The sequence below is a fragment of the Ambystoma mexicanum genome, chromosome 2p, assembly GCF_040938575.1.
Source record: "Ambystoma mexicanum isolate Mex_15411 chromosome 2p, UKY_AmexF1_1, whole genome shotgun sequence".
Classification (NCBI taxonomy): Eukaryota; Metazoa; Chordata; class Amphibia; order Caudata; family Ambystomatidae; genus Ambystoma; species Ambystoma mexicanum.
In genome coordinates, this window is record NC_090923.1 from 747,299,721 (window position 1) to 747,319,046 (window position 19,326).

Here is a 19,326-nt window from a genome sequence, read left to right on the forward strand (position 1 = left end):
CTGATATCCTAGGACAGGACCAGAACATGTGCATCATACCCGCATCTGTGGCTTCACATCTAGGTCATTGTTGTGCTGCGGCTTCGGGAGCTTGGATATCTTAAGAGGAGTCAAATATGCTCTGTGCGTTACATACAGTTGGATCAGTTGCAGCCTAGCGTTCCAGGACACTTTCTTATGGTACCGCAATATCTGTGCCCAATGCATATCCCGGAACGTGATCCCCAGGCCTTCCTCCCAGTGGGACTTTATGATTGCGCCGGAGGAGGGCCTGCACTCCAGGAGGAATCCATAGAAACTAGAAATTGTGTGTGGGCCTTCGGCTATATCATAAATAGTGTCAATTAAGGAGACTGCACCTGCTGCTTCTACATAACTTTGGCCACCTGTGTGCAGTCAGGTTCTTTATAGTGCAATGTAACGAGTCTGGTGTTAGCCAACTCCAAGAAGGGTGTGAAGGAGGTACCTGTAGGCAGGTCCCCTATTGTGACAATGCCCATAGGTTCCCAGTGTGTTCTGATCCCCCGATTCACCTGGGACGCCACTGGGGCCAAGGCGACCAGAGGGATCTGTATTGAAAACGGGTCTTTGAGTTTTATTAGTGTTATCGCCCTATCCCATATTTGTAGGCCCAATGACACCAGGTAAGGACAGCAGTTTGCCTGTTACCTCTTACTCTAAAACAATTCTTTCAGAAAAATGCATGTCGCTGCCGGCTGTAGGAGCTTTGTGTCAGGAGTAGGTTTGTCAGCAAGCCAACCCACCACAAATTGGAGCTGCCCTGCAATATAGTACAGTTCAAAATGCGGGACCTTGATGCCCCCCTCCTCATATGGTCTCTAGTGAGGCCAATGCAACCCGGCATCTACCACCATGCCACAGGAATTGCCTACACAAGGAATCCAACACTTTGAAGAAGGCCTTTGGTATATTAAATGGGATGTTTGCAAAGTAATGTAGAAGCCTAGGGAGGACAATAATTTTTAACAGTGCCGCTCTGCCCATTACTGAGAGGGCCAGTTTGTTCCAGAAAGTTAGAGTTCTTTATCCCTTATAGAGCCCTCTGTGTGTTTTTGTCATGCTCCCTGGCCAGGTTGTGAAACATGTCGACCCCCAGGTAACGAAATGTGGTCACACTCCACTTTAAAGCTAGTACAGCCAGGTTTTTGGGCTGGGTCTTAGCCAGCCCGGCCAATGGGAACAGAGAAGACTTGTTCATACTGACTGTGATGCCCAAAATCTGGGCAAACCTTGTCAAGGGCCTCAATTATCAGTTATAAGTTATCTTCAGGGTTTTGCACATGTATGAGCGCGTCGTCTGCGTACATAGAAATCAGGTGATGGGTTCCCAAAACCGGTATACCCGCCATGATGTACTCCGATCGTAGGTATGTGGCTCTATCGCTAAAATATACAATAGCGGGGACAATGGGCAGCCCTGTCTACTGACTTTCTCTAACACCCAAGGCTTAACGAAATGCGTCCCTATTTTAACTCTTGCCACCGACTCCTTGTATGTTAACTCTACCCATCGTAGAAAGTAAGGGCCGAAGGCCAACCTTCATCGAGTTGCATGTAGCCAATCCCACTTAATGGAGTCAAATATTTTAATTGCATCTAGGGCAGCAATAGAGCAAGTAGTCTCCCAGGATGCATGATATGATGTATTCGTCTTAGGTTCCAGGACATATTTCTACCTGGCACATAACCCGTCTGGTCAGGGTGTAACAATGTATCTATTACTGTCTTTAGCCTGTTGGCCAGTGTTGCCATCAAAATCTTGCTATCCTGATAAAGCATAGACAAGGGTCTATATGAGCTACATTCCTGTCGAGGCTTATTTGGTTTCAGTAGGGGTACTATCAGTGACTCTCTTAGGTTAAGCAGGAGGAGGCCGGATTTGTGCGCCTCACTCGAGGAATTCAAAAGATGGTGGGCTAATTCCAGGCAGCCCATCCCTGCCTGGGGTTTTCCCTATGGGTAGTGACCGTATTGTATTAATCAGTTCCTCAGCCATGATAGGGGTGTCCAGCTCTCTAACTGCACCCTCCTCCAGTCTGGGGAGATTTAGTACCTCCCTCAATGCCGGATCAGTGGACCTGGGCAATTCCCGGTATAAACCACGGTAGAAGTCATAGAATATTGTGTTAATACCTTCCTGAGTGTTACACATGGTGCCTTGTGGTGACTGTATTTAGTAGATGGGTGTACACCTTTTCTCCTTCTTACATAGCCACATTAGTCATCTCCCCGGCTTACCCCCTTCAGCATGTCGTCTTTCTACATATCTAGTGTAACTGTGTTTTCCCAATAGTTCCCAGCAGCTCAGACATTGTTGGCGCAGAGCCATTTCGTTCGCCGTCTGTCTTTTGGATCTATGTGGGATTGTGCTAGTGCTTGCAATGCGTCTGCCATGGCTGACAACTCTCTACAAAGTGTAGCCTGAATGCCTCCTGATTTGGCTATTGTGTTGCCTCCAACGACCACTTTCAGGGCCTCCCAAAGAACATCAGCCCTAGTTACACTGCCCACGTTATATTGTAGGTATTCCTTTATACCGTCTCTCAAGTGGTCTCGGAAAGCGTGGTCCAGTAGGGCCTCACTTCTAAATTTCCATGTAGGAATCGGGGGGCCTCGGAGGTGCATACCGCCATTGCAGGTGCAGAGGGACATGGTCGGACAGAACCGTGCTCTTATAATCTTATATCATGGAGTGGTCCATGATGTCCTCCCCCACAAAGAAATAATCAAGCCTGGTGTGAACCACGTGAGCGGACTTTGCATGAGAGTAATATCTGGAGTCCGGGTATAATGCTCTTCAGATGTCCACCAGGTCAAATGATGTTAATAGCAACTGTAAGGCCCTGGCCGGCGGGGAAGCCATGGAGTCAGACCAAGGTTTCAGAGCCTTGGTGTCAGAACTTTCCTGGTAAGGATTCAGAACACAATTTAAGCACCTGCCCCCCCCCCACATATCACAGTGCCATTTCTATAAGGAGGGAATCTAGGGTACAGTGTCTGGAAGAAAGCTGCTGTGTTATGATTGGGTGCGTATGTATTTATTATGCAAGTGTCCACATTCTTCAAGAGCCCCTGCATAGGCACCAGTCTGCCATCGTTGTCTGTTCGAGACTGTCACCTTAAATGGAACTGTAGGAGCTATCCAGGTCAGTAGCCCACGAGCATATGCCGAGTATGTTGAGCCTATAATTTCGCCGTGCCCATTTTCTAGTCAACAATGCTTGTTTTTCACTTGTAAGGTGGGTCTCTTGTAATAGAGCTTGTCGATTTTATGTCTGCGAAGGTAGGTGTACACTCTGTTCCTTTAGACAAAATTATTCAGCCGCCGGACATTACAGGTTAACAATTGTATCTCACTAGCCATCATCAAACAATTGCTGTGTAGAAGACAAGTCAGTCAGGCCCCTCGCCCCACTGTCCCTTTTACCACGTGCGACATGACTGGCCAGCAAGAAAAAGTCTAACTCGTGAGACTGAAATTGGCAACACAAATTCCTTTATTAACCCCCCCAACTACCCCTACTAACAACAATCGTCCAGCAGTAGTGCCCATGCTCAGGCGTGCCCGCTCTTCGCCACTGCCTTCGGGAAAGTTCACTCAGTTGTGCGCAGCAGTTAGGCACAAAAACAAGTGCCCTAAACAAGAGAAAAAACGTCTTGGGTGGGTCAGTAGCAGCCCTGGGAGAGATCTGTTCCTTCAAGGTTACTGGATACAGCTGTGGTGTGCATCCTGCCAAAGGTAGCAAAACCGGGCAGTGTCAGTCGACCAAGGGGGAAACAGTCCACTCTTTTAGCGTCCTCGGCCCTGGGAACATTCATCAGGTTTCTATCGTCTGAGCCTTTAGGTCACATGTGCCCTCTCCCTCGCCCAGACCTCAAATTCCGCTTGTGTCCGCGTCAGGGGGGTCCTTGCGTTTGTGATGAGGTGGCATCCTCTCTCCGTGGGTTAATCCTCTCTCTAGCCATCCACTCCTGCGCCTCTTCGGGGTGTTCAAAGAATAGGATCCGTTTTTTGTTTGAGACTTTGTCACGCAGGGTACATTAGCATATACTTCAGACTGGCGTTACACAGCCGGGCTTTAGCCTATGAAAACTGTGCCCTGCTTCTCTGGACCTGAAAGGTGTAGTCCGGTTATACCGCTACGTTTGCAGATGCCCTGTTCAATGTGCCACCCTGCCTGGAGTAGGACAAGATGTTCTCTTGGGCTTTATAATTCAAAACCTTTGCTATTATCGGACGTGGAGGGGTGCCGGATGGTGATTTCCTGAAGAGAGCCATGTGAGCCATGTGCGCCCGCTCTATCGGCCCAATGTCTTGCCGGAATAGGTTTTCAATGTAAATCGTGGGGTCTGCGCCCTCTGGTCCCTCAGGTAGGCCGACCACTCGGATGTTGTTCCTTCACGCCCTCCCCTCCGCATCTTCCGCCCTACTCTCTAGGAGATTGACCTTCTGTTGCAAAATGTGGATCTGGGCATCATTATTCTGCGCCATTGCCTTGTTGTCCTTCAATTAGGATTCCAGTTCTGTGGTCCTTTCTGATAGTTTCCGCACATCCTGTCATAACAGCCCGACGTCATCTACTACTTCATCAATTTTAGCTTCATGTGAGGTCTTCAATTCCGCGATAGCCCTGAGGATCTCGTTGTTAGCTTCTCCCTCATTCCTTACCTTATCCGTTGTAGCCATCCTATCTTTGTGCGTTTGGTGCAGGGGGTATGGTATAATTATCCAATGTTTTTTGGCTGCCCTTCACTTTGGCGGCTTTCGGAGGCATCCAGCTTGTTTCTGTGTAGCAGTGTTCTCTGCTGTGTTAAATATGCCGGATGTGTTGCCACCATGCTCCGTAGTTAACTGCCCACTTGCACACTCCCCCACCGGCCCTCCCGCAGACTCTGTCCTGTAATAGTCCCTTAATGAATCCAGGGAGGAGTGCTACCAGCTGGTCACTGGCTCCGTCTCACCCAACCCTCACGCTGTGAACGTTCCCTCCAAACTCTTCCTGTTTGGTGTTATACCAGGGTATCTATGCCCAGGTGAGATAATCTAGATAGATTGTGGCATTGTGCTGCCACCAAGGCTGCCCCGCAGTGTGCATCAACTTTCCAGGCAGCAGCCTCTTCCTGCTGACATACCTTGTCACTGCATTCTCTGTGTGTGTCCAGTCTCAGTTGTTAACCATTGCAGGTGATGTTATGCTCATGCTGGCCGTCAGCGTGGGTTTGCAGACTCCGCAATAGGATTTATGTGCATATCGTGTGCCCGCCGTGTTATCCGTTCCGTGGGAGGTATTATTGGAGGCCAGTTGTGCCATAAGCAGAGAAGTGGCTTAACAAAGTAATTTTCCCCCTAATGTTGTGGGGGTGTGCTGGGGTGATTTGGTGTTCAAGCGGAAGGTAATCAGCCTCCCACCGGCACCCTGGCTCAATTCGCTCACTGGCGTACTGCTATATCCCGACTTGTGATCCCGGGCCACAAGCCGCCAGGGAACAACTGCTCCTCCCTCGACCAGGCGCGTGGCTCACCGTCGCTACTCTGGCTTATTCGTCACGCTGCGTGTGCCTTTTTTACTGCAGCGCTTGTCGGGCTGTTGTTCCTCCGCTTCTCCTCATGGGCTTCTTCTCAGTGCTGGGGACTGTCGGTGTCACTGGTGCTTTCAGTAGCACTCGGCTACAGTTGTTTCTGCACGTAGTAGCCTGTCTCAGGTCACCTTGTTGTTTTCTCTGTACGGTGGGACTGCTCTGCCTCGGCAAGCTTATACACGGTGGAATATTGCGTTAAGAAGTTTCACAAATCAAGAATCATTGACTGCTATTAAAATGGGACAGCCAAAAGGTTTAAATACAAATAAAAGAACCACAAGAAGAGGCTGATTTCATCTCCTCGACAATGCCCGCCATCCCCAGGGCGTGCGTCGCAGAGGACTGAGGGGCACCCACAGTATACTGGACCGTCTTTCTTTGGAGCCCCATTCTTTTAGCTTTGTCTTTGACCATAGTGCTGTATGTAGTGTATCCTGGAGAGCAGTTGTCAGTGACCATCCCTCCTCTGTACCATATGGTTCCTCGCAAACGTTTGTGCTGCTCCTGCACCCTTCAGGCACATGGTGAGAAAACCCACGGGAGTCACCCAAAGCCTCAGTACTGAACAGTGAACAGAGTCCGCCCCACCGGTTTGTTTGTACACCCTCCGGCGTGAACCATGCACACACAGGCCCCAGATCTCTCCTTCCACTCGGCCTTCTTCAACCAGGGGTCCCCAAGGAAGGTCCTAGTCTCAGAAGTATGGGGCGCAGGTAGCGAGCCCCCTCAGCCGCTGTCTGTTAGTGCATCGAGGTCCAGGCGTGGGTTTCGGTATCGTGCCCGCCCTGCTATGGTAGTGAGTTAGCAGACAGGCACCCACCCAGCAGCAGTCCAGGCCCCAAAGCAGAGATGAGGTCCTTCTCCCTCTTCAGCACTGCAGCTGGAGCCTGGATGTACCCTGGGGCCAGTCGGAGAATATGTAGTCTTACCCCACATGTCTGAGCGGGAGGCTGACTTGGAAACCACTGCAGCGCCACGCTCCCACCGGTTATGTCCGGGCTAGATCTCTGGGCCATGACCATAGATGTATGCCTTTGCTGCACCATCGTGTTACAGCGCCCAGGGCACAGCTGCAGACCCACTTCCTGCCTGCCTAACTTAACACCTGCCTGGCGAGCGAGCCACTGCTGCCTGCATCAGCCTGTCCATCGGCACTAACCTCAGCTTTCTGGGCTCCCGTCTCAGCAGTCTAAACTTCCATCACTGCCTCGGCCGGGTCCCCACACTTTGTTTTTGGTTTGTAGTTGCGCGCAGACCCGCTCCTACTTTCGTGGCTGTAGCTTCCTTCCGCGGCTCGGCCGATACCACCTAGCGATAATGCTCCGGGCGGGAGGGTCCCGGTATGCAAGTCTGCCCAATGCTTCCAGGGGTGGCAGGCCATTTGTTCGGGGTGGACAGTTGCTCGGTCCGCCCACAGCTTCTCCCCCGGTCTGCTTGTCTCTGATGCTGCCATCGGTGCTCGCTGACTGCAGACCGCCACCACACTCCCCAGATGATGCCCATTTCCCCTCTAGCTGAGTGGGTACTCAGGGGCATCCTACCTCTGTTTTCGCCGAGGAACGGAGGGATCTATGGCGGAAATGTTCCGCCTGCAGGAGATGCAAGATTCTCCCTTACTTCTGCCGGGGAATAGGATTTCTACTTGATGCGATCTGCGGCCGCCACAGAGCTATGGAGGCTCACATCTTTATTCCTCCACCGCGCCATAGCACCCCTGCTCAGGTTCACTTTAATTAAATTAATAAAAAAGGCCCAACTGTCCCTAGCACTAGAGGGAATACCCTTTCTTTACTAGTCCAAAAGAATATTGTCCTCGCTCCAACTGCCCTATATGGCCCTACCACTACTTGAAACTAACTTAAATTGACCAAGGGAAGATTCCTCTACACTGGGCATCTCCAGTTCATTCACTAGTGAAGATATATATCTTTCCTTTCTGTGAGACACTCTCTGTAGTTCCTGTAGCTCTTCAATCAAACTTTTATCGCTCTTGCATTCTGGGTTTCTTGAATCCCAGAGATATGGGTTTAACTCCCCTCTTTTAGGCTGTTTACAAGGCAACATTGCGGGGGAGGCGCTCTCAGTGGTGGTAGCTAGGCGCAAGAACATTGTGAAGGTGCTGGAGGAGCCAGAGAGGGCAGTACGACAGGCATAGGAGTTTCTCTCCTCTGGGTCACCAGAGACCAGGTTGGCATTGGTCACGGCACAGGAGGCTCTGCGCAACATAGCACTAGACCACGCCAGATGAGCACTGGGCAAGGCAAAGCCAGATAAACGAGGCAGGGGATAAGGCGGGTAAAATGTTGTCCTGGCTGGAGAGGAGAGTCCATGGGAGTGGACATGTGCTGGTCATAAAAGATACCCGAGGGAGGGAACTGACTGAGTACATAGATATAGCAGAGCCCTTTGCCCAATATGACGAGGCACTCAATAGTCCCCAAGAGGGGTGCTCTATGGTGGGGGGACCTGACGTACTGGGTCGGGGGCCTCTCCCAGTGCTCACCGTTTAGCAGGCTCTGGGAATGGATGCAGATGTGTGAGAGGCAGAGATTGCAGCTGCAATCGTGCAATTACAGACAGGTAAAGTACCGGGACCCAATGGTTTCCCGGTGGAGGTGTGGAAGTGACTGGGGGAGTGGGTGGTGTGTCCACTGCATCGCCTCTTCATGCAGTGCAGACGGGATGAGTGTTTTCCTCCCGATCTTAGAATGGACAGCATAGTGGTTTTGCTAAAGCCTGGAAAACCACCAGAGCAGCGTGCCTCCTAGAGGCCGATATCTTTGATAAACGGAGAGGCCAAGATCTTTGCCCGAGTCCTGGCTAATTGGTTACTGGGGGTAATAAGCTCTCTGGTACATCTGGACCAGTGCGTGTTCATGCCTTCCAGATACACACGGATTAACCTGTGCAGTGTACAACTTGCCATAGGCTTGGCTGCCGAGATGCCAGACCCGCTAGCTCTCCTTGTAATAGACTTCTATAAGACGTTTGACTTTGAGATGGGACTCCCTCTGGGAGATAATGGGTCGTATGACGTTTGGGGGGGGGACTTTTTGTCCTGTGTCCGCCTGCTGTACACTTCTCCCGAGGCGGCAGTAAAAGTGAACAGAGTCTCTTCTCAGGCCTTCGCCCTCGAGCGGGGCATGAGACAGGGTTGTCCCCTTTGCCTGTTGTTTTTTACACTGGCTATAGAGCAGCTTGCGATAAAGCTCAGGGAGAGCCCGGAATGGTGGGATTCAAGTGGCCGGGGGTGGGGGTAAGGAGGACAAGGTCTCACACTGTGCAGACAACCTCCTAATTTACATGAGCAACCAAGTGGCTCGTGCCTGGTAGTGACCCATATATTGACGGCATAGCTAAACTTTAGCAGGCTTAAAATCAATTGGCAAAAGCCTTTTCTTTTCCTGGAACAGGGGGGCGAAAAAGCGTTCCCACAGGAATGCCTATATGCAACAGCGACTTTGGGCATCAAATACCTGGGCATTCACCTGAGCCCGAGCTGGTCAGACTTCACCCAGCTCAATCTCTCCCCATGGTGAATAGGTATGTGCTGGATGTAACACACTGGCAATCTCTCCCGCTGACCTTGTTTGGCAAGGTGGCTCTCTTTAAAAGGCCAACACTGCCCACATTTAGTCTGTCCTGCAAAACGCACCGCTCCCAATTCCTCGGCGTGTTTTTGCAGTGATTGAGGGATCTGTCCGCGGGCTACTGTTGGGTGGGAAACAACCATGGGTGGCATAGAGGAAGATCCACTGGTTGGGGTGGGAAGGGGGCATAGGTTTTCCCATCTGCAGAGGTACTATTGGGTGGCAAAGCTAGGGGTCGTCAATGACTGGCTGCATGTTGACCCGACACCACCTCATATCGCGACTGAGCGAAAACAAATTATGCGTTGGACACCCATACCGGTACTGTATGGGGGGGGTCAAGAAGCAGAGGGTCTCTCCTCGGGCCGATGCAGGTATGGGCGGTAGTGCATCTGGACATTGGATGGGGGGGGGGACCGACCCTAGACCAGCCCATCTGGCACAGCATACACCTACCTGAGCTGCATTTTGGGAGCTGGAAAGCGAAAGGGATAGCCACCCTAGTGGATGTGGTGCTGAAAGGACAACTCTGCCCATTTGAGGAGCTGCAGGGAAAATGTGGTCTGCCAGGAAGGGAACGATTTTGGTACACGCAAATAGCACACGCTATGGGTGCCCAGTTCCCCTCCCTGGAAGAAAGCCCAAAGAGTTCACCTTTGGAGGCTAACTTGTTATCGCAGGCATCCCCTCTAAAGTAACTCTGTACCAGGTGCTCTCTGCCTTTGGTGCCAAGGAATTGGCCCATCTGAAAGAGAGGTGGGAGCGGGAGGTGGGGTAGTTGGAGTCCTAGGAATGGTTATGTTATCAGTATTTATAGAGTGCACGTTCGCCCAGGGGCCTCATTGCGCTAGCAGCAGGTAGGTGATCATTTAAAGAGGGCTCAAAACAGGTCTACGGTAGCATGCAGCGTGAAAGGAAGGGCGTTCCAGGCCCTGGCAGCGGCCACCGAGAAGGCACATCCGCCCACGCGGGAGAGTCTAACACGAGGGACAGACCCCACAAGAGCTGACTGCGATCAGAGACAGCGGGATGGAACATAACATGAAAATTTCACTTGAAGGTATTCTGCGCCTAGGCCATGAAACGCACGGTGAACGATGCACAGGGACTTAAAAAGGATCCGCTTTTCAACCGGCAGCCAATGGAGCTGTCTAACCAAAGGAGACATATGGGCCCCAAAAGGACGAAGAATGGCCCTGGCAGCAGCCCCTGGTTGGAGCTGTTAATGTACCCAAGGGGAATGGGAATTGCGGCAAGGTTGCAGCTAATACAATTCAAGATTCTCCACCTCGTATACTACTCCCGTACTGCACCTGCAATGTGGGCCATTGTGGGAAGTGTTTCATGTCTCAGATGCAGAAGGGAGGGCGGCACCTTTTATCATAAGTTGTAGGAATGTGCACATGTCCAAGTCTTTTGGAGGAAATGCATACATAAACTGTCTACTGTGATGGGTGCTCATGTATGTGACATGTCTTGTGGGACGAAGAAGTAATCTATTCGGGACAGAGATTGATGGGCATTGGAGAAGGTGTATCTGGAGTCCATGGGGTGTAGTGTGCCATGCATCCACCCACCCACGTGCTGTTGCAAAGTTTGGTTTGGGCATCGGGGTTCCTGTTACCTACGTGAGTTCTATGCATGAGCACGTCCATCACCTCGTTGAAATCTCCCCCCATAACCCAGTGGTTAGCCTGATCCCCATCATCGCCTCCCGGAGGTCGTTACGGAGTTTGAGGGTGAGTGGAGGGGGGACCTACACTGCCATAATCCCCCAGGAGGCCCTCCCGATGTCACCAGTTATCACCACAAAATGCCCCCTCTGGTCGGTATAAAGCCCTCTTAGCTGAAATGGAACCCGTTTGTGTATGAGGATCATAGTGCCCGTGACCCAATGGAAAACCTGCGTGCAAGGCGGTTGCGTAGTTCGATCTCCTAAAGAACTTGCATTCCGTGCCTATAAGGTGTGTCTCATTAAGGAGAGCGATATCTGGTGAATGCCTGTTCAGGTATTAGAGTACTAGCCGCCTTTTCATCCCGGAGCCCAGCCCGTTCACGTTCCATGTGAGTAGGATTAACTGGCTATCATGCGCCATTGGTGTGAGTGGGGTTATTGCGCGTTCCGCATGAGGGTCGTATTCCTAGCCTGTGGCCCCAGTGCCCTGTTTTCTCCCATTTCAGCCCATTCCCAGTCTGTTTGCTGCAACCTGTCAAAACTGCCCGTACGGGCTAGCCCCCCCCCTTCCCAAGTGGTGACATTACTCAAATCAAAGACCTTTGTGAATAACATCTCCCCCCCGCCCCACCCCATACACCCCTCCTATCCCACAACTAGAAGCACCTGTAGCCAGAACAAAGCGCCAACCGGGCGCAAAACTTTAAAGCCAACCATTATGGGGTGTTTACCCCGACTGCGATAGCGAAGCCCTCATCCTTAGGCAGCGGCCGCCTATATCCAGCCCCCATATGTCGGTGCTTTGTGGCACATGGGCCGTATTGACGATATGTTCAGCCATTCTCTGTGCTGCCCTCCCCAGGGCGCTGTGACTCCTCCGTTTCCAAGTCCGTGGGGGGGGGTATTGTAGGTGGTGGAGATCTATCCGTCCTCGGTTTCCGCCCTGCCGATCCTTTCGGTGATCGTTGCAGCTCGGATCTGTTGAGGATCTGGGTCTCCAGCCATTCCCATGCCTCCTTGGGTGTATAGAACAGGTGTGTGGTTCCCTCATAGTGGACTTTCAGCAGCACCGGAAAGAACAGTGCATATTTGATTGACAACGACTGCATTTTCTTTTTGACGAAGTCAAAGGATCGTCTGGCCTTCTGTACCTCCTTTGTGTAGTCTGGGTAAATGCCAATGCGGTATCCATTGTAGGTGACGGAGCCGGAGGCACGGGCCATCTGGAGGATGGCGTCCCTATCCTGCAAGTTCAGGAGTCATGCAATAATTGTCCGCGGAGGTGCACCAGGGACAGGGCGTCCTGTAGGAATCCTGTGTGCACGCTCAATGGAAAAGAACTTGGAGAGTTTCTTGGAGCAAAGAGGTGGGTGAGCCAGTCTTCAAGAAAGAGTTCAACACTGGGGCTCTTCTCTTTTTTTTTTTTTTTTTTTTTTTTTGGGGGGATCCCGAGAATCTGTAGATTGTTCCAGTGCGCTCATCGCTCACTGTCCTTGTTAAGACGGATTTCTGAACTCTGTCCTGGTGGCGCAGAATTTCAGAAGGCCAACCCAATTACTTGGTACAGGGTAACCTCTGGACAAGCCAGACCAATCAGGGTAGCGATCGCGGCGGTCAAGACTAGGTCTCAAGAGGGGTGAGGGTGACTGAAAGCCCGCAATGCGCACACAAAGCAAGGACACTTACAAACTACTCCAAACAGGTGTTATATTAAAAATATATACAAACTTATTCCAAGGCCTTTAAAACAATGACCGTAGCGAGAAATCACAATACAACTCTAGTAAACCAACACATACCATACCAATACAATATATATACAAATACAAACAAGTCTAAAGCGTTAGATGCACGAAATGTGTAGTCCACCTAAAGGGGAAGGAAAACAGGCAGTGCGAAATAATGCTTAGACCCAGTCCGCCTTCAGAGGCACCTAACTAAAAGGAAGTCCGAGCCCTACGAAGAGTGGAGCCTTGTGCTCAAAAGTACCTGCACACGCTGGTGCCAACGGGCAAAAAGGGGAGTCTCTTCGAGGGAGCCAGGCAATTCAGTTTAGTGCACAAATGAAGAACAACAGAGTTCCGCGACTCAAGCGCAGCCTCCACTGTGGGCAGAAGCAGAGCGCGAGTACGGAAAGGCGTGCTGTTTTGACACAGCGGGGAAAATTATGCCCTCCTGCAGGAGGGTGACCAGTTCCTAGCTATGCTACTCACCGGTCCCCGATGCAAGCAGACCCAGGCTTCTCCGCGTCAGTTTCAGTCGCTGGCAGGTTCAGGAGAGCAGGGGACGTCTCGTCGTCGTGTAGATTCTGCAGCAGCAGAGTTGAGTAAAAAATGTCCCAAACGAAGTGAACCCGCGCAGTTTGTTACCACAGCAGGGCAACGGAACGGCCGTGTGTATCTGAGCCAAATGTACACTACTCACTTCAGACCTGGCAACGCCAAGTGTACGAATCGTGTGAGAGTGACAAGGACTCGAAATACTACACAACCTGGCGGTGGTTACAGAGCAAGACTCCTGTGTAGGCTGGTCAGTCTGCTGGATGGCCCAGAGACACTTCCGAAGGCTTACGAGCAAGAGATGGTGAAGATGCCGAGAATAGCTGTCCCCGCTATTCCAAGGGTCGAAGTACCAGTACAGGCCTTCTGGTTCGATCAGAGGTAAAAAGGGTTTCACAAGGCGACAGCAGTGCAGAGGAGCAGTCCTTCAGCGGGTCACCAGCGATTCCTCGGTTCAGCCTCTTGGTTGCAGGCTACTTGGCTCCTGTATTCCTTCGTTTGTGAGAACTCAGGAGATCGACATGGTAGTGGTGTTTCCAGCCCCCTCTTATCCACGGTTCCCTTCGCGCCAAAACGGAGGGGACCCAATGGGAGATCCGCTCATCAACACTCACACCATACGTGGACCTATCACGGACCACGGTGGTCCCAAGCATTCACACCACCCTAGACTCTCTGGCACCCAGGATGTGTATTGGGACCAGACATCCCAGCCCACATCCTGGAGGCGCACACAAGGCCTGTAGAAGCCCGCGAAAGCATCCGTGTTTCGCGGGAAAGTACATGCCCAAATAAGGAAGGCCCCGGGTCGGCTCGACCTGGGGAAGGTGAAGGGAGCAAGACGGTCAGCTGACAGGACAAAGGAGCCTCGTGGTGTGGCCATTTTGGGAGCCAGGCCACCATTTTGGGCTAAGCGCGAGAAAAGCGCTTAAAACCCCAAAAGGAGCTCAAAACACAAGAAACTATCGCTGCCACCATTCCCGTCCGTGAATCACTTGCACCGATCAGTTACAATCCAAAAAGAGTATCTAGGGCCTGTAGAAGGCTAGAGACCCAAGAGAGCAGTAACTTAGCTTACAGTGCCCTCTTGTGTCATGTTGCACAAAAGCTGCAACATGATAAAAGAAACTACGGAAAACAGCATTTCCCGGTACTGACTGTCTTAAGGACATGTCAGTTTCCCCGTAAGAATGGAGCGAAAGCCCAGAGGAGTGCGGCAGAAGGCTGCACTTTTCTGGCAAAGTCTAGATCAAGGTGAAAACAGCAAAAAAAGTTTAGGGGTTGCCACATGGAAGGAAAAATTACCCACAGTTACGAAATCTTTCCTAACAGTCCTACGCTCTGTATTCGAGTTGGGTCACCTTTTGGTGATTGCGGCCCGTTGATTCTCCATCCCTTGAACCATGTCTTCTGTTCCCAAAATTCTTTTTTCCGTCTCCCCCACCCTTGATGCCAGCTTGCGGAGGAAGAACACTTCTGTGGATAGACCGCCTATCTTAACCTCTAAGGACGACCTTGAGGCCTCAGTTGCCTTTATAATGTCTTTAAGGGAGTTGGCAGGGTGCTAGTTTTCCTCATACATTCCCTCGCTATCCTGGGTTTGTGTTGTGGGTTTTTTAGAGACCCCAACTGTGAAGAGGTCCATTTTGCTTTGAAGGGCCTGCCTTTTGGCCTCGTCTTTGACCATTGTGCTTATCTACTTGGCCTAGCAGGGAGGGGTTCCTGTTCCTGGTCCTCCTGTCCACCTCAAGGTGAGGTCCAATGTGCCAACGGCAGCGCGGTGCATAACACAGGCTCCTCCTGTTTCCAGTAAGCCGCCAGTGTGATTGAGGTTGGGCGCATGGGGGATTATTACTACTTTGTTCCTTCCCAGCTCACAGTGGAGTTAACAGACCTTAGCCTCGTGGGGAACCTGGTGCGAGGTGTTCGGTTTTAGAGGTTCCAACCTGCTACTCTTTTGCGGGGGGGGGGGGGGGGATCAGGCTTCTCACGGGTCAGTGCTGTTCTTCCCACCGCGCCAGGTCCACCCGTGTGCCACTTGAATGACTGAAGATACCCAGAGTAGCAGGGGGACGGGGGGGGGGGGTATTGCCGTGTTTGTCCGACTGCAAGGGATTATGTCAAATCCCTATTCCCGAGAGGATCAGAGGGTTTTGGCGTTTGGTTCGGGGCACCCCACTCTGGTTTTTCATGTGGATCTGGCTACCCATGAATCCTGGCAGCGCTCCACCTGCAGGGCAACACTTTACGCTTGGGCTTGTTGCCGCCCTTAGTGTGCACCACGGTCCAGTCTCATTATGTTGCTCAGGTCTTCCGAGTCATAAAGTTCAGGCCCTGATCAGTGGTTCCCCTTATGTGCCGGATTCCAGGCACGTGTCTTGTTATATTCTGTGTTGCCAGGACTTCTAGTGCGACCACCGGTACTTGTCAGTTTGTGCACCTTGTGACACCAGCGACAGAACACTTGCCGGGCATGCCGTGCTCTGGGTTGTGGAACTTCCACCTCTCCGTCCGGTTGCAGCTCCCCTAACCTTCCCTCCCTGGGTCATAGCCAGATCCGAGATATTTGCCCCTGTGGAGCCGCCCCACTCACGCCACCTCCGGCACCACTCACTGTGATCCGTTGTGTGAGGGGGTCAGGCCTCTCACCTGCGGGGTGCCAGCTCAGCTCCTCCTCCGCGGCTGCCGTTGGCGGAGGTTGTCGGCATACTCCTCTCCAGTGAGCCCTTCTCTGGGCAGTCACACAGCTGAGAGGGGAGTCTGGCGCAGTTGGTCTCGTGTCCACCAGTATTCGGGCACAAGAGGGCCAGCAGGGTCTCTTCGCTAGTGGGGGCAGGGTGGGGGAGGGGCTTGCTGTCCAGGTTGCAGAGTGGACCTTTTATGGGACACCGCGTCAGTGCGACTTGGCGGCCTCAGCCCCCATACCCGCGGGTTCGCAGTCCTCTTACCAGTGGCGATGCTGAGTCAGCATGTATCCTCCTGCCTGAATCCAACCTCCTGACTGAATCCAACCTCATCACCAGCATGCCACAAATTACATAGCCCTTGCCTAAACCCTTGCTGTAATCCTAACCATATCCTAACTGCATCTCTAACACAATGGCTTGGGTTTATCCTAATGACTATCCCACGCCAACATCACCAGCCCTTCCCAACCTCAGTATCCCTTTCTTCAACACTTACCCAAGCCCATACCCCAGCACATACCCTGACACTAAATGCACCCTATCCACTAACCAAACCCAAACATATTTACCATTACCCCTATCCTAGCCCTAAACCAGGAACTCACAAGCCCTCTAAACCTTTAATCCTAACAATTACCCTAGCAGCACTACATGTTTGGCTACATTTCAGAAGCATTTTTGACTACTTTTTACTTGGCAACATTTACATTGCAGGAGTATTATCACCACAACCTTTTAACTGACTACATTTTTGTTGGCTACATTTGTACTGGATACCCCTAGAATGACCAGAAATGCGAAAACTGCCGTAACAAAAGTGCACATCAGCATTTTATTAAAAAATGTGGATAAGCTTCAGAGTAGCTCCTTTTTTGGCAGAGAAAGGAAACTAATATGGATTATATAGATGAACTTACACACAAAATATAGCATCTTCTGGACAAATTGGTGTTTAGTTTTGATGCAGATGGCTTTGAAAGGATTGTACAGCATTTGCTCCTGGATTCCTAAATAAAACTGGGTAATTGTTCTACAATATGTGCACTCTATGCTAGAGCCCCTGCTAGAGAAAGTCTGATGAGGAAATACTAAAACATGTTTAACATTCGATGTATTGTCTGCATAGCAGATGGAGTGCGACTCTCTCACGTTAAGAAGGTGAAAGTGTTATTATTCCTCATCAATACCATACTCCTCCTTCAACCAATATTTTCTTGGCCTACTAAGAGTTGCTAATTTATGTCTCAATCTCACTAGCTTCCTTCCTCGTTTTGATTGTTGGGGTACACAAGAAGGTGTGCGCACCATGTCAGTAATTCTAATGCTTTCACTGGATGGGAAAAGGAATTTTAGTGATTTGTATGTGCCCTTTGACTTTCCATACTGTGTATGTGAACCTGTATACATCTGGGTTCAGAATCAGTCGGGAAAAACATGCTCTGGATATCCGAACAGCCGCTCCATGTTTTCCGAAAGTAAAGGGGGAGGGGAAGAGAGTGTTTTCTAATCTGATGATCTATTTTTATCTCTTTAGTTTCCTCATCTCGTTTACGCTGCAGTGGCATCTTCAGCCCCAGTCCGGGCAGAGCTGAATTTCATTGGCTACAATAAGGTAAATTGATATTTTATTTATATCACGCTCGTACAAAAGTGTTTCAGAGCGCGACAAGGCAAGGGAGGGAAATAGGAAGAACAAAACAACGATCGTACTAGGCCCAGTGACATTGAGAACGTGCAAGTGCATGGGAGGAGGGAAGTGCAGATCAAAGGAGAAAAACATATAAATAATAAATAAAAAATAAGGCAACAAATAGTAGTAGTGCAGCCAGCAAGTGGCAAGTCCTGGGTTTACGGCAGCAGACAGGTTATGTCTGATGAGTATAAGGGGGGTGACTGTATGGGTACAGATACAGACCCCAGTGCAAAGGGTGGCCCGCAGGCAGTGCAGGAGGGTGGCAGGGTGAGCAGGTACCTGGGCCCGGAAGGCGGTGGGTAGGCCAGGTGCAAGGTGCCGAGAGAGAACAGATTAGCAGGGTATAGAGGGGGTGAAGGCAGAAGCAAAGAGGGAAGGTCTTGAGGTGCTTCTGGACCACAGATGGTTCCCCTCAAGTTTCAGAGTGGCAGGGAGGCTGTGCCAGAGGGAGGCCCCAGCCTAAGACCGAGATCTGCCCCCAGCTTGTTTCTTTGAGAAACGACTGACCCTGAGGGAGTTAGAGGTAGAGGAGTGAAGCGTTTGAGAGGGGAAGTATTTGCAGCGGGATAGCTGAAGTTATTTTGGACCCAATCCCCAGAAAGCCTCGTGGACAATGCAGAGGGTTTTGAATTTAATCCTTGCATCCACTGGGAGCCAATGGAGAGATTTCAGAGCTGGAGAGATACGATCCCAGGGCATGAGGCCAAGGACAAGTCTTGCAGTCCTGTTCTAGATTAGTTGCAGAGGACGGAGAGTAGAGGCAGGTAGATTTAGAAAGAGGTTGTTACAATAGTCCAACCTAGAGAGAACCAGAGCTTGAAAGACGATGAGCTTCTGGGGGAAGGAGAGGAAAGGTATAGTACCTCTGAGGAGGTGCAGTAGGAAGTTGGACTTTTTAGAGTCATCAGAGATGTGGGCAGAGAAGGACAGTTGGGAGTCAAAGATGACCCGAGGTTCTTGGCCTCGCAGGTGGGGGTAGGAGGAGGGCCAAGGGAGGCCGGCCAGAGAGTGAGGGGAAAGGAGGGTGAAGGTGTGCTGATGAGGAGGATCTCCGCCTTGCAGGCATTCAGACAAAGATAGTTGGCGGCACACCAATCTTGAATGGCAGTTAAGCAATCGGAGATGAGAGAAGGAGAGGATGTGGCCGGGCACAGCCTGAAAATGAGTGGAGTGTCATCAACATAGCACTGGAAATTGTGGCAGTAAATGGCAATGCAGTGGGCGAGAGGTGCCAGGTATTGGTAGTAAAGCCAGGGCTAGAGGTTAGACCCTTGGGGAACACCATAGGTAGAAAGGGAGAACGATTATAGGAAGGACCCTAGTTGGACCTGGGAGGGTTGATCAGAGAGGAAAGAGGTCAGCCAGGCCAGAGCCTGATCAGTGATACCCAGGTTATCACTGAGACGGTTGAGCAGGATGGTGTGGTTGACCGTGTCGAAGGCAGAAGAGAGATCAAGTTGGATGAGGACAGAGAGAATTTTAGTCAAGGTTGGAGAGCAGAGCGTCACAAATGTTCAGGAGAGTAGTTTGTGCTTCTGCCAGCTCTGAAGCCAGACTGGTGGTCGTGGAGACCACCAATAGAATCGGAATGAAGTTTAAGCTGAGAGATGGCCAGCTTTTCCAGGAGTTTGCCCAGAAAGGAAGTAATGGAAATTGGGCGATAGTTAGCCGGACAAGGAGGAGAAGCTGTGGGTTTCTTGAGAAGAGGATGCACAAGGGAGTGCTTCAGAGGAGAGGGGAAGGATCCTGAGGCAAAGGAGTGGTTGCAGAAATTGGCAAGGGCCGGAACGAGAGTATCAAT

The 19,326-nt window shown here is 51.1% G+C and overlaps 1 protein-coding gene across 1 annotated transcript in view; it reads left to right on the top strand.

The window, feature by feature from the left end:
• The window catches only part of PRSS16 (serine protease 16), a 422,739-nt gene that overhangs the window by 267,412 nt on the left and 136,001 nt on the right, over positions 1–19,326 (top strand). The window contains exon 6 of the mRNA XM_069644381.1: positions 17,367–17,444. Within this exon, the coding sequence (XP_069500482.1) occupies positions 17,367–17,444 (78 nt within the window). The remainder of the gene's footprint in view (positions 1–17,366; positions 17,445–19,326) is intronic.